This window comes from Ursus americanus, chromosome 28 (genome assembly GCF_024610735.1).
Source record: "Ursus americanus isolate L20-20 chromosome 28, mUrsAme1.1.p, whole genome shotgun sequence".
Classification (NCBI taxonomy): Eukaryota; Metazoa; Chordata; class Mammalia; order Carnivora; family Ursidae; genus Ursus; species Ursus americanus.
Window position 1 is genome coordinate 2,167,750 of NC_142154.1, and position 13,691 is coordinate 2,181,440.

Below are 13,691 nucleotides of genomic sequence, written 5' to 3' on the forward strand. Positions count from 1 at the left end.
TTACACTCAATTGACTCTGGCCGGTCGGCACTGGGCAACAGTCCTAACCTGGTCATAGGCTCTGCATCTGGAAAGGAGGACGAGGCAACAGCGGTGCTCAGACAGGCTCCTGGATTCTGGGGTGTCTCTGGAGAAGCTATAGGACTCACCAGGGGTGGTGCAAGGGGACAGGCAGGTACCTCCTCGCCCCCTTCCCCCTGAACCCGCTCCATAGACCGGAGCCCCTGCAAACTTGTTGGGAGCACAGATGTCACAAAGCTTGGACCTCTGTCATCTCTAAAGACCTCCCGTGACTCTGATTGCTGCTTTTCTGCCATGGCACTTCGTGGCTTTGGGTCTGTGTTTCCCGTCTCCGTGCCTCAGTTTCCCTGTCTGCAGAGTGAGGGTTTGGAAAAGAGAAGCTCTGGTTTCTCGGAGTGGAGGGGGTGGTAAACACTTGGGTTCCCCGAGCCCCATGTGGCAGCCCACGTGGGCGGGCCAGTGCCACCAAAGGACGATCTCCCCAGCTGCCCTGCCTGCGGGCTCCCATGGCCCTGCTCCAGGCCTCCTGTCCCGCTCCATTTGTCAGGAGCGAGTCACACTGCCTCTTTCTGCTTCCTCTTTCCTCCAGGGACGCACGAAGTGGTGGCCAAGCCCAGTCCGGTCACCACCCGCCACAGATCAGGAGCCACAGATCAGGAGAAGAAGAAGGGCGGCTTCACCTCCTCTCTGAGGATGGACCCACACAGCCGTTCTGGAAAGAGCAGGAAATCGACCAAACTCCGGTCCATCTCCCGGTCCCTGATGCTCTGTAATGCTAGGACCAGTGATGACGGCTCAAGCCCCGATGAGAAATACCCCGATCCCTTTGAGATTTCCCTGGGCCAGGGCAAGGAGGGGATTTTCCACTCGTCTATGCAGTTGGCAGACACGTCGGAGGCTGGGCCCAGCAGCATTCCTGATCTAGCGCTGGCCTCTGAGGCGGCTCAAGTCCAAGCAGCTGGGAGTGATCGAGGCAAGAGCTGCAGGAGGCTATTCTTCATGAAGGTATGCCCAGGACTTGCGGGGTTGGAAGAGTCTGTGGTTGGTTTTGGGTGCTCTGAATGACAGTCTTTGAACCCTTTTACTCTGAGGTCGGGAAGGCACAGAGTTCTAATTCTGAGCAAGAGCAAGGAAGAAGTTGAGGCAGGGCTCACTGGAATGACGATAATGAGCATGGTAGTGAATCAGGCTCAGTTAACCTTCTCACTTGAGAGATTCAGTGAGATGCCGTGTGCATGGGAGGTAAACTGAGCCTGGGTCCCTGCTGAAAAATGAGAAGGGCCATGGTCAGTATACTGGCCAGTTCTCATCTCAGGCAGGCCCTCTCTGGCATACGCTTGCAGCTCAGGTCACTGACCTACAAGGCCTGGGCGAGGAGCAGACCTTATGTCACTCAGGGCAAGGACGAGAGGATCAGCGCGTTTGCTCCCTGAGTGCCGATCGCAAGTGTTTTCCAGGTGCCCCTGCCAATTTCCACACGGGTGTGACTGCTGGAGCTGACAAGAGGTGAGGGGGTGAGGGAAGCTAAGTAGTGACTGGAAACCTGCCGAAATTCAGAATGCCTTCTCTTCCATTAGGGCATATTTCAAGTGGTGTTATCACGACGAGATGGAAATTGCAAGGCACCAGGGGATAGAGCCTAATCGAAGTATTTTACTCTTGAATTATTCTCTGTTGAGTGCTGTGCCTTCAGCCTTCTATCCAACGTGGGATTTCTCAAGGGTCCAAGCAGCCTAGAATCTTGGAGCTCATGCAACTTACCCCGCCAGGGGCCAGCCGGGAAGGGTTTCTCCCACACCCTACTGGCACAGTCACACGATTGTCAACAGAAAGTGGAGAAGGCATTCCAGTCCCAGTGGAGGGGATCCAGGACCTTTGCACGACTTGCTTCCTTGCGGAGGAAAACCATTGCTTAACATGTATACAATAAACACTATCGTGGAACATTATATAGCAGGTTTGCAGGTCAGGCCCCAGAGAGGGGATAGGCCCCGGTGATCTCCATTCACAAGCAGCTTCCCCAAGGGCCTCACCCAGCCCGGGCTGCTCCGTCACCCACCACCCGACTTCCGTTGGTATGACCCGAGCTCACCCAATAGGACAGGAGGAGGGACCAGCATCCCAGTGGGGTTGGGGGAGCCTGGCCAGACTCCTGGCTTGCCGTGAGTGATGTGACAAGTATGCAAACCACCAGCTGAAAGTCACATTTATTAGCGAAGAGATCACACGGTCCAGGCTGCAGCTCGGATGAATGAGATCCAAAAATCCCTTGGGGATTCCAACAGACGCCTAGACCGGATTATTCCCTTGCCTCTATTTAATTGCACAAGTGCTCTCTGAGCACCTGTTCCACCCCAGGCCCTGTGCTGATCCAGTCCCTGCCCTCAAGGATCTCATGTAAAGTGAAGTAGGGAGTTACACTCCAAGGGGCTGTCGGAGGCTCACAGAGAGGGAGTGCGTCTCTGGCACTGGATATCAGCACATTCAGTGAGTGTTTGCAGAACACCGACCTGTGGGCCAAGCAGACCCAGTCCCCGTCCTCGCACAACTCTTCTTCTGGTGGGGGGACAGCTGTGAACACTGCATATGTGATATGACATCAAACAGTGAAGGGCTTTGAGGAGATCTTAGGCAGCCAAAGGGGATAGAGAGTGATGAAGAGAGAGTTCACTGTTCTTTTTGGGAAGGTGATCCCGAAGGCTTCTCCGAAGAAGGGATTTGAGTGGTGACCTGCAGGAGGTGGACGAGTGAGTCCTCTGAACGTTTCAGATGGGGAAGAACATTGCAGGCGGCAGGAACAGCATGTGCAAAGACATGAAGAAATGAGTGATTTCCCGAGGCAAGGAGAGGACTGTGCCTGGGGAATTGCAGACAGGGGAGGGCGGCAGAAGGCGAAGCCGGGTGGTAACCAGGGCATGCTCGGAATTTTGTTCTAAGAAGGACGGGAGACTGAGGCAGCAGGCGAGTGGCACAGCCCAGGAGGGGTGCACTCTGGCTGCTGAGGGGAGAGTGGAGCCTAGGAGACCAGTGAGGGCTTTGGCAGTAACCCCGGCCAGGGGTGATGTGGCTCTGAGACGGGTAGTCGCGCTGAGAATGGTCAGGGTACGGATTTATTTTCAAGGCAAACCCAGGGCATTTGTGGACCAGAAAGATGGGAGGCAGCAAGCTTCACTGCAGCTTTCGACCTGAGCAAGCCCGGGGAAAGCAGACGCTGTGTGTGCTGAGGTGGGACACACCCCGGGCTGGACACGTGATCTGGAAACGGTGGGATGTTCCCTGATGGACCCGGGGTTGGGCTCAGCAGGGGTAGGTGGCGGGGAATCCCAGGTGGAAGGAGCCGCATCCGCGAAGACATGGAGGTGGGGAGGCACTGAGGGCTTCTGCGTGGGCCACCGCGCTCGCGAGGGTGTGTCTGGAGCTCTGTAGGCAGCACCTGTCTGGTGGCAGGAGGCTGAATGCGGGGGGTGGGGGGGGGAGCCAGATGAACGGCTTGGGGAGGAAACTGGCTAGGAGTCAGACACGCTTCACCTCTTTTGTCTCTGTGATGCACAGGGCACCATACTTTCATGGTTTAAACAATGTATCCACAGCTCTTATTGTCTCCCCAAAACCTTGGGAGGAAGGTAGTCACAGCAGCATGAGTATTTCTGGGGGGCAGGGTGCCATATGGCACAGGGTTTAGGGGTGTGGACTCATTAGTCTGACTGTTTGGGTTTAAGTCCAACTTGTCCATTTGGTAGCTGTACCATCCCAGAAATTCACGTTACTTCTCTGTGCCTCCATTTTCTCACCAATTAAAGGGTGAATGTGAACAGTATTGTTCAGCTCCTATGGGTTTTTTAAAATCAGGATTAAGTGATAAGTATTTGCATAAGAAAATTGACCTGAACCAGTATAGTGCACATAGTAATTGCTTAATTAGCATTATCATTACTGTTTCTGGTTTAGGAGGGGGACACTGACTGTCGCTGAGTGATTAATTAATGGACCCAGTAGCATTTCCTGAGCGCCTCCCACGTGCCAGGAGCGTGCAAGGGCTGTAGCTTCTGCCCTGCTACTGGAGACGCGGACAGAACACATCTCTCCTGTTTCAGTGTGTGGGTGCCGACATGCAAGGGGAGTCCGGGAACCCTGCGGGATATGTGGTTCTATCTGCGGAAGGGCACCCTGGGGGAGGTGCCTGTTGACTGCAGGATATCCAGGTCAAGAAGTCCCGGTCACAGGGAGTGGCGTGAGCGGGTGGAGGATGAACGGAGGCTCGGAGGCGAGGAAAGGGTAATGTGCACGGTTGAGTCACGCTGAGGGCAAGGATGGCCCCAGAAGGCAGGGAGGGCTACTGGCCAGCTTGGAACACAACCCGAGCTCTTGTTTTTCCTTTTCAGGAGCACAGGTGACCTTGAACCATGCATGACCAAGTTATAAGCAAGTTTCAATGTCTGAACAGGTTCCCTTATCAAGAGTGCTAGGGCATAAGGGTCAAAGGTGACGGCTGGTCCCAGTGCCCTTCCTGGGGGGGGGGGGGGCTACTTCAGTATTGAATAACACCCCCACCCTCCCCTTTTCGCAGGGACACTCTTGTCCCTGCCCTGGCTTCTGCCACGCCCTGCACCCAGGCCTGACTCAGTTGGCCCAGATGGACTCCTCAGTCTCCAGCAATGCCATGGTTACACTAATTTCAAAACAACATCTGGAAAGAGGCCCCGTGACATCAGTCTCTCCTCTAGAAACGCCTAATATGAAAATTAAAGAAGAGGAAGTTAGATGAACAGCCAAACGAAAAAAAAAAAAAAAAGCTGTCTTGGATGCGCTGTGCTTGGCATAACCAGGGCTGAGGAAATGAGTGCCCGCGGTTGTGCCAGCGCTGGGCGGGAATGCGCAGAGTCGGAGCGAGCATCTGAGCCCAGGTCGGGGCGGGAATGCGCAGAGTCGGAGCGAGCATCTGAGCCCAGGTCAAGGCGGGAATGCGCAGAGTCGGAGCGAGCATCTGAGCCCAGGTCGGGGCGGGAATGCGCAGAGTCGGAGCGAGCATCTGAGCCCAGGTCGGGGCGGGAATGCGCAGAGTCGGAGCGAGCATCTGAGCCCAGGTCAAGGCGGAAATGCGCAGAGTCGGAGCGAGCATCTGAGCCCAGGTCAAGGCGGGAATGTGCAGAGTCGGAGCGAGCATCTGAGCCCAGGTCAAGGCGGGAATGTGCAGAGTCCGGAGGGAGCATCTGAGCCCAGGTCGGGGCGGGAATGCGCAGAGTCGGAGCGAGCATCTGAGCCCAGGTCAAGGCGGAAATGCGCAGAGTCGGAGCGAGCATCTGAGCCCAGGTCAAGGCGGGAATGTGCAGAGTCGGAGCGAGCATCTGAGCCCAGGTCAAGGCGGCAATGTGCAGAGTCCGGAGGGAGCATCTGAGCCCAGGTCGGGGCGGGAATGCGCAGAGTCCGGAGGGAGCATCTGAGCCCGCATGGAGGCAGGAATGCGCAGAGTCGGAGCGAGCATCTGAGCCCAGGTCGGGGCGGGAATGTGCAGAGTCCGGAGGGAGCATCTGAGCCCAGGTCAAGGCGGGAATGCGCAGAGTCGGAGCGAGCATCTGAGCCCAGGTCAAGGCGGGAATGTGCAGAGTCGGAGCGAGCATCTGAGCCCAGGTCAAGGCGGGAATGTGCAGAGTCGGAGCGAGCATCTGAGCCCAGGTCGGGGCGGGAATGCGCAGAGTCGGAGGGAGCATCTGAGCCCAGGTCGGGGCGGGAATGCGCAGAGTCCGGAGGGAGCATCTGAGCCCGCATGGAGGCAGGAATGCGCAGAGTCCAGGGCGAGCATCTGAGCCCGCATGGAGGCGGGAACGTCCAGAGTCCGGAGCGAGCACGTGAGCCTCTATTGGGGCGGGAACGCGCAGAGTCCGGAGCGAGCACGTGAGCCCGCATGGAGGGGGAAGGCGCAGAGTCCGGAGCGAGCACGTGAACCCGCGGAGGGGCTAGAATGCGCCGAGTCCAGAGTGAACACGTGAGCCTGCGTCGGGGAGGGAATGCGCAGAGTCTGGGGCGAGCATCTGAGCCCGCGTCATCCGTTAAGGCACTGGTGAGGCTCCTTCTTCAGGGGGATCTTCCCGGACCCCAGGGATGAATTCAAGTGGAAGAATGTTGAAAACTAGACTCTCTAACCCAACAAACAAAAATACTCAATTTATCAGGCCTAGACCTTGAAAGGGAGGACATGCATGGGGCTGTTCCAGACCTACTGTCTTTTTTTTTTTTTTTTTCCCGAATGGAAAGAGTATTTTAAAATGCCCTTTAGGTGGGATGTTGGGCCAGAGGGAAGGAAGCTCAGGCAGGTGGAACTGAAGCTTTACCCAGACTGTGCTCATCGCCTCCTTCCTTGTTCTCCCTCCTCCCGTCTCCCTCCTCTCCTTCCTCTGTTTCTCCAAATGCTGGTGAAGCATCTGCTCCGTATGAGATAGCAGTCCCCCGAGGATTAAGAAACATGTGAATACTGTTCCTTCGCTCAGGGAGCTCGTGGTCTGAGAAGGGGACAGGTGTGAGCGTAATGAATCCTGTCCCTTGTCCCCCGCTCCAAGCTATGGCGTTCCTTGTTCAGCTCTCTTACGGAAGGATCTCATGCAGAGGACGAGTAGCAGAGTTATATCCTGGAAGGAGCCTTCTGGGTTGTCTTTCATTTCTCCAGAGCCTCTATAGTAGCAGGATTTATGCTCCTCAGATGGGACTTCCCTGGAGGCGAATGGGTCCAGCCAAATGACTGTGAAATCTCGGTCATCTCAGAATGCGAGGATGAGCGCAGGTCCAGCACAAGTCCCTCCTGTCCGCCCCTCCTGGAGGCTCAGCTCTCGTGGATGAAGGACGCAGGTCATGCTCGGCGGGAGCGTTAGGAGGAGTGGAGCCGTGGGTGTGCAGGTAGGATGAGGAGGGAAAGGCAGGGGAGATAGTGGAGGGAGGGAGACATATCTGCATCCCACAGCACAAGCCGGCCTCCATATTTACAAAAGGATCCTTTTAGTTTTATTTTTTTAAAACACATTTAAAAAAATTATTTATTGGGGCACCTGGGTGGCACAGCGGTTAAGCGTCTGCCTTTGGCTCAGGGCGTGATCCCAGCGTTATGGGATCGAGCCCCACATCAGGCTCCTCTGCTATGAGCCTGCTTCTTCCTCTCCCACTCCCCCTGCTTGTGTTCCCTCTCTCGCTGGCTATCTCTGTCAAATAAATAAATAAAATCTTTAAAAAAAATTATTTATTTATTTATTTGAGAGAGTGAGTGTGAGAGATTGAGGGATCGCGAGCAGGAGGGAGGGGTAGAGGGAGAAGCAGACTCCCCACTGAGCAGGGAGCCAGATGTGGGGCTTGATCCCAGGACCCTGGGATCAAGACCTGAGCTGAAGGCAGACGCTTAACAGATGGAGCCACCCAGGCGCCCAGTTATATTTTTTAAATTATTATTTTTTAATATTTTATTTTAATTCCAATGTAGTTCACATGCAGTGTAATATTAGTTTCAGGTGTACACTCTGGTGCTTCAGCGCTTCCATGCAGCTCCGGTGCTCATCACAACAGGTGCCCCCCTCAGTCCCCATCACCAATCCCCCATTCCCCCCCACCCCCCTCGGTGGTCACCAGCAGTCTGTTCTCTAGAGTTAAGAGTCTGTTTCTCGGTTTATCTCTCTGTCTTTTTACCCTATGCTCATTTGTTTCTTAAATTCCACATATAAGTGAAATCATATGGTATTTGTCTTTCTCTGACTGACTAATTTCACTTCCCATAATACTGTGTACTTCCATCCATGTGGTTGCAAATGGCAAGATTTTATTCATTTTCATGGCTGAGTAACATTCCATTGTATGTATACACCACACCTTCTTTATCCATTCATCTGTCGATGGTCATGTGGGCTCTTTCCGTATCTTCGTTATCGTAGGTAATGCTGCTATACACGTCGGGGTGCATGTATCCCTTGGAATCCGTGTTTTTGTATTTTGGGGGTAAATACCCAGTAGTGCAATTGCTGGATCATAGGCTGCTTCTATTTTTAATTTTTTTGAGGCACCTCCATACTGTTTTCCGCAGCGGCTGCACCAGCTTGCGTTCCCACCAACCGTGCACGAGGGTTCCCCTTTCTCCGCATCCTCGCCCATACTTGCTTCCTGCGTTGTTGATTTTAGCCATCCTGACAGGTGTGAGGGGTACCTCGGTGTGGTTTGATTTGCATTGCACAATGGGATCTTTTTATTTTTATTTTCCTATTTTATAGTTTTGTAAGTTTAGTAATTCATAAAGCAAGTCAAGTATTGAAAGACCAAACCAGACTGCTCCTGGTCGGTCGAGGTCTCCCAGGGGGCGGATGACGGGATTCTTTTAAAGAAGTCATTGTCTGTTGCAAATTCACAGAGACATTTCCCCACGTTTCTCCTAGAAGTGGTGCTGTTCTGTCTTTCCCATTTGGATCTTTAATTCATATGCAGTTGATTTTGTATACATTGTGAAATATATATTTAAACATTTTTCCCTGTATGGATATCTAATTGATCCAGCACGATTTTTCGATGAGCCTGTGCAGGCTCCGCTGCATGGCAGTATTACCATAAAAAAGTCCAGAACCATATCTGTCATCTGTCTACGTATCTACGCGTGTATCTATCACGTGTCTATCTGAGTCTTTCTGTTCTCACATTATGATCCATTAGTCTTTTTTTTTTCTTTGCACTAACATCACACAGTTTTAATGATGATAGTTTTATAATATTTTTTTGATATCTGGTAAGTCCTCCAGCTTTGTTCTTCAAACTAGACTTGGTTATGCTGCTGGGAGTTTTATGGGATGGCCTGGACTGTGTAGGTTTATTTGAAGAGCACTGATACCTTCTTCGTATTGCATCTCCTAGTCCATCTGCATGAGCGAGCTCTCCAGTTTGACTCTAGTGTTTAGGTTTGTTTTTTGTCAGAGACAGTCATGCTTCCACCGTGTTTGAATAATCAGAGCTCTATCTCCTCCTTCCAGTTTTTATACTTTCCTTCCCTGTTTCACTGGCCCACGCCTGCCTGGCAGTCCTGCCAGTAGGCATCCTTGTCTCCTGATTTCAAGGGGAAAGCTTCATTATTTTGCAAATAAGTACGATGCTTGCCCGAGTTTTGTTTTGTTTTGTTGTAGATACTCTGTCGGATTGAGGAAGTTTGTATTTGGAGAAGAGGTTTTATTTTTCCCCTCATCGGTTGTCCAGTTTTATCAAATGACTTTCCCCTTGCATTTATTGAGATAATCGTCTTTTTTCTGCTTTATTCTTGTGAATATAGTGAATTGCACTGACTGACTTTTTGAAATGTTAATTCAACGTTAACACTGCTGGTACCCCAGGACTGACTTAGTTAAGATCTGTTATCCTTTGGATGTAACTGTGGCTTTGATATGTTAATATTTTGCTTGTGAGTCTTGCCATTTCTGTTTGTTGGAAAGGTTAACCTAATATTTGCTTCTTGTGATGCCCCTGTCTGGTTTTCATATTACAGCTGTGTGTGCTGGCCTCACGAAATGAGTTAGGAGACATTTCCTCTTTTTCATCTTTTGGAATGGTCTGACTAATACTGGCACTATCCTTTTCTGAATGGTTGGGAGAATTTACCTGTGAACCTGCCTGGACCTGGAGATTTCTTTGGGGAAAGGTCTTAAATTTTCACTGAATCTACTTAATAGATACAAGAATATTCAGGCTTTTTTTTTTTCTTCCAGTATCAGTTTTGGTAATATGCATTTTTGTTCCAGAAATTTTTTCATCCGAGGTTCTGAATTTATTAGCATAAAGTCATTCATAAAATCGAAGTACATTTTCACTGGCATTTTTGTTGAGATAATTGTTAGATTTACATGATGTCGTGAAGAATAACACAGAGAGGGGCGCCTGGGTGGCTCAGTCAGTTAAGCATCTGCCTTCGGCTCAGGTTGTGACCTCAGGGTCCCTGGGACGGAGCCCTGTGTTGGGCTCCCTGCTCGGAGGGGAGTCTGCTTCTCCCTGTACCTCTGTGCTCTCTCTTGCTGTCTCTATCTCTCAAATAAATAAAATATTTTAAAAAAATAAGAATACTACAGAGAGATCCTGCGTACCCTCTCCCGGTTTCTCCCAAAGGTAGCATTTTGCAAAACTGTAGCACGGTGTCACAACCAGCACGGGGGCATTGACACAATCCACTCATCTTATTCTGACTCCCCGGCTTTACCTGCACTCCTGTGGGAGTGTGCATATTACCGTCCTGTGTTCATTCCCCGTAGTGATACCTGGCTTTCTCTCTCTCTTTCCTTTTAACGATCTGCCATTCCAGAGCATGCCCTTTCTCCAAGGATCAGCTTCTCATTTTGCTGGACTTCTCTGTTCCGTGGGTTCTGTCTAATTCACCTCTGCCCTTACCCTTAGTATTCCTTTCTTCTCCACTCTTCACATCCAATGTTTCCTTCTTTTTTTTCCCCCCTAGCTTTTTGAGATGTCAGCTTGGATACTCGATCTTCAGCTTCTTATTTTTTTTCTAATTTAAGGCTATGAATTTCCTTCTAAGTTTAGTGGCTTCATCCATAAATTTTGATATTCCATATTTTCATTTTTTTAGATAGTGCATGTGTACTATTGTGATTTCTTGGGTGACCCATGGTTTATTTAGAAATGCGTTGCTTAATTTTCACGCAGTTGGGGAGTTTCTAGTGTCTCTGTCTCTATATTGGTTCCTAGATGGATTGTTCTATAGTCGGAGAAGAGAGCGTACTGTGAATAAATTAAACAACGGAAACTTGTTGAGAAAGAATATGTGTGTGGTTGTTGGACGCAGTGTTGTATGTATGTCTCTTAGACCAAGTTCAAGAATCACACTTTCCAGATCTTTTTCTCTTTACTGATCCTGTTCCGCTGTTGATTACTGAGAGCGGAGGGTTGAAGTCTCCAGTTACGATTGTGGGTCTGTTTCTCCTTTTAGTTCTGTCCATTTTGAAGGTATATTTTATGTACATAGACTTTTAGAATTAAAAGAAATACTTTCCTGGTGCATTATCACCTTTATAATCTACAAATCTCCATCTTTTGTCTAGTGATGATATTTGCTAAATTATTTTCAGTCAGTAAAACGTAACCTACTGTCTTTTGGTTACTTTCCCCCTCTTTTTTCCTTTTTACCATCAACCTGTGTCCATGTATTTAAGGAGTATTTCATCTAAGCAGCATGTAATCAGGTTCATTTTCTTCTGCCTCACAGTGTTTATCTTATGATACTGGGTGTTGACTTACACTTGGTTTTCTCCCTCTTCTTGCTCTCTTTTAGCTTAATATATTTTTTTACTACTCCATTTCCCCTTCAATTGGCCTGTTAGTTATACATTTTTTATACCGTTCTTTTAATCATTAAAATATAAAACATAATCCCGAATGTATTTGAGTCTCATCAGTTAGCACCTTTATCAGGTCCCAGGCGGTAGGAAGACCTTAGAACCCACACCACCATTTGCAGCTGCCCACTTCTCGGATGTTTTTCTCATGCATTTTAATTCTATTTATATGTAAATCCCAGGAATACATCCTCATTCTTGTTCTGTCTAGTCAGTATCCATTTACGTTAATTCCCATGTTTACCCTCTCCATGATTCTTCGTTCTTTCCCGCACTTCTGGGTCTGTCCCAGCATCACCGTCCTTCTGCCGGAAGTGGACCTGCCTCTCACGTGGGCAGGATGGGGCCAGAGTTCCGATGGAGCGCGACATGCCAAATGTCTAAGTATTTAAAAGTTATAGATCAAGGTCACACATGTCTAAAAATATCTATTCTTTCCTCCTACCTTGACAAATATCCCTTCCCAAGACCTCGGATAGTCAAGTTCAGAGAAGTTCTCAGGGTTCTGCACGAGAGTGGGGTGACACAGGGAGAGCCATCTCCTGGCTCTTGGCCACTGGCCACAATCCCCTCTGTCCTGCTGCTTCCGGCCCTGCCCAGCCCCTGTCCAGTGTGGACACCTGCAGTTCTACAATCGTTGCCTCCCCGCAAACAGCCCCCTGGCACCCCCGCAGCTGTGCACACCAGGGGTGTGATTTGCCCTCGGCAGTGTAGACAAAGGGGAAACGGGGGGTGGGGGCCCCAGCTCCCCTGGGTGCAGTCTGATGCCTCCTACCTCATTTGTTTCTTGCTCTCTCTCCCGCTAAATAGTAGCAGAGCACCACGAGCGCTATATTTACTCACTTTGGAGCCGGGAGTCCTATTATGGCCCTGCATGGGATGGGGAACTGGCACCTCGCAATAGTTCTGCAAATATTTGTGGAAAGAATGGCTGCAGAAATGAGTAGATGGCGGCCACCCTTGAGACAGAGAGTCTGCTGACGGAGCCTGAGCTGGCCTTGGCTCTTCGAGCCGCCGTGTGGGTCGCCCTGAACGCTGCTTCGGGCATCCGCACTGGCTGGGGCCTGGGCTCCGGGGCACTCGGTCCGGGAGCAGCACGGCCGCAGAAGAGGGCGGACGTGTGGGAGGTCCTCCCTCGGGGCTGCGCTCCGAGAACGCACGATGCTTTGATCCACATGGGAATGGCCCCTGTGATGTGGCCAGTCTTGCTTTTCTTCACAAATTCAAAATATCGGTTAGGCCCCGTCAGCACTCATGCCGTGTGACTCAGGAGGGATGAGGTCAGGTCCAGCGTCTGAATCGCGGGCTGGTGCAGGGCGCGGAGGGAGGGTGGTCAGGGCCCCCAGGAGCGGCCGAGTCCCTGCCTCTCTCTGCCCGCGAGCAGCTCAGCCTGTGGCTTTGAGGCCCAGCTGCCTCGGCAAGTGGGAAACCCAATCCTTTGGCCGCTTGCCTCTTCCTGCCGCAGAAGAGCCGCTCGCCGAGGCTGAGAGCCGCCCCTGGGAGGGAAGCTCGGGGCTCCAGGACTCCCACGGAGCGGCCGCATCTCCTGTGTGTGGGGGGAGGATGGGAGGGAGGCAAGGGTGGTCCTCGTGCTAGAAGTGGGAGGGGAGGCCCGCAGGTACGATTCACGTGCACTTGCCGCAGGGCTCCCCGACTCCACACGACTTCTTGTCCCCGTTTCCATTCTCAAAGGGCTTTTGGAACTATTTGCCTGGAAGCTGGTCTTCTGAACCTTGTTTCTATCAGGACACCATTTGGTTAGTGAGAGGGGGTTTTGGTGGGAAGACGAGGACAACAGGGAAATTGGGAGGAAGTAGTAAACCATCTCCCTTTTCAATTCCGTTTCTCCACATGGCCCTTCGTATGTCCCTTACGATCCACCGAAGGCTTCCCCTGTTCTTTGCGTACAGCCCTCTGGTTACTGTCTCCGAGCCTCTGCCCTTGCTGCCCCCTCTGCCTGCAGTACCTTCCTGACTTATTTCGATGAGCCCCAGTCTTGGTCATCCTCTCTCGAGGGCTCAGCTGCAGTGGACCACTGGCAGGAAGCTTTCCGTGACCCTCCCCTCCTCCTGCACCCGAGCTCAGCCCTCCCTATAGCCTCCTTGCTCTGCATTTCCAGGGCATGCCATGCCCCCCGATGGCACTACACGAATGTATCACAGAAACACACACGTGTCAGATTCCCCTGAAGAATGAATTCCAGCCCCAGCTCCCGGCAGGAAGAGTCGACGGTGTCTGCGTGTGCTTCCGCCCAGTTTAGGACAAGGTCTGGAAAAATGTTAAAGGCTGCACCTTTAATGCACCATATGGATGCATCAGAAT

The 13,691-nt window shown here is 51.3% G+C and overlaps 1 protein-coding gene across 1 annotated transcript in view; it reads left to right on the plus strand.

The window, feature by feature from the left end:
• LOC148107537 (pro-interleukin-16-like) overlaps positions 1-13,691 on the plus strand; it is a 74,816-nt gene that overhangs the window by 28,996 nt on the left and 32,129 nt on the right. The window contains exon 2 of the mRNA XM_087856583.1: positions 611-1,026. Within this exon, the coding sequence (XP_087712709.1) occupies positions 611-1,026 (416 nt within the window). The remainder of the gene's footprint in view (positions 1-610; positions 1,027-13,691) is intronic.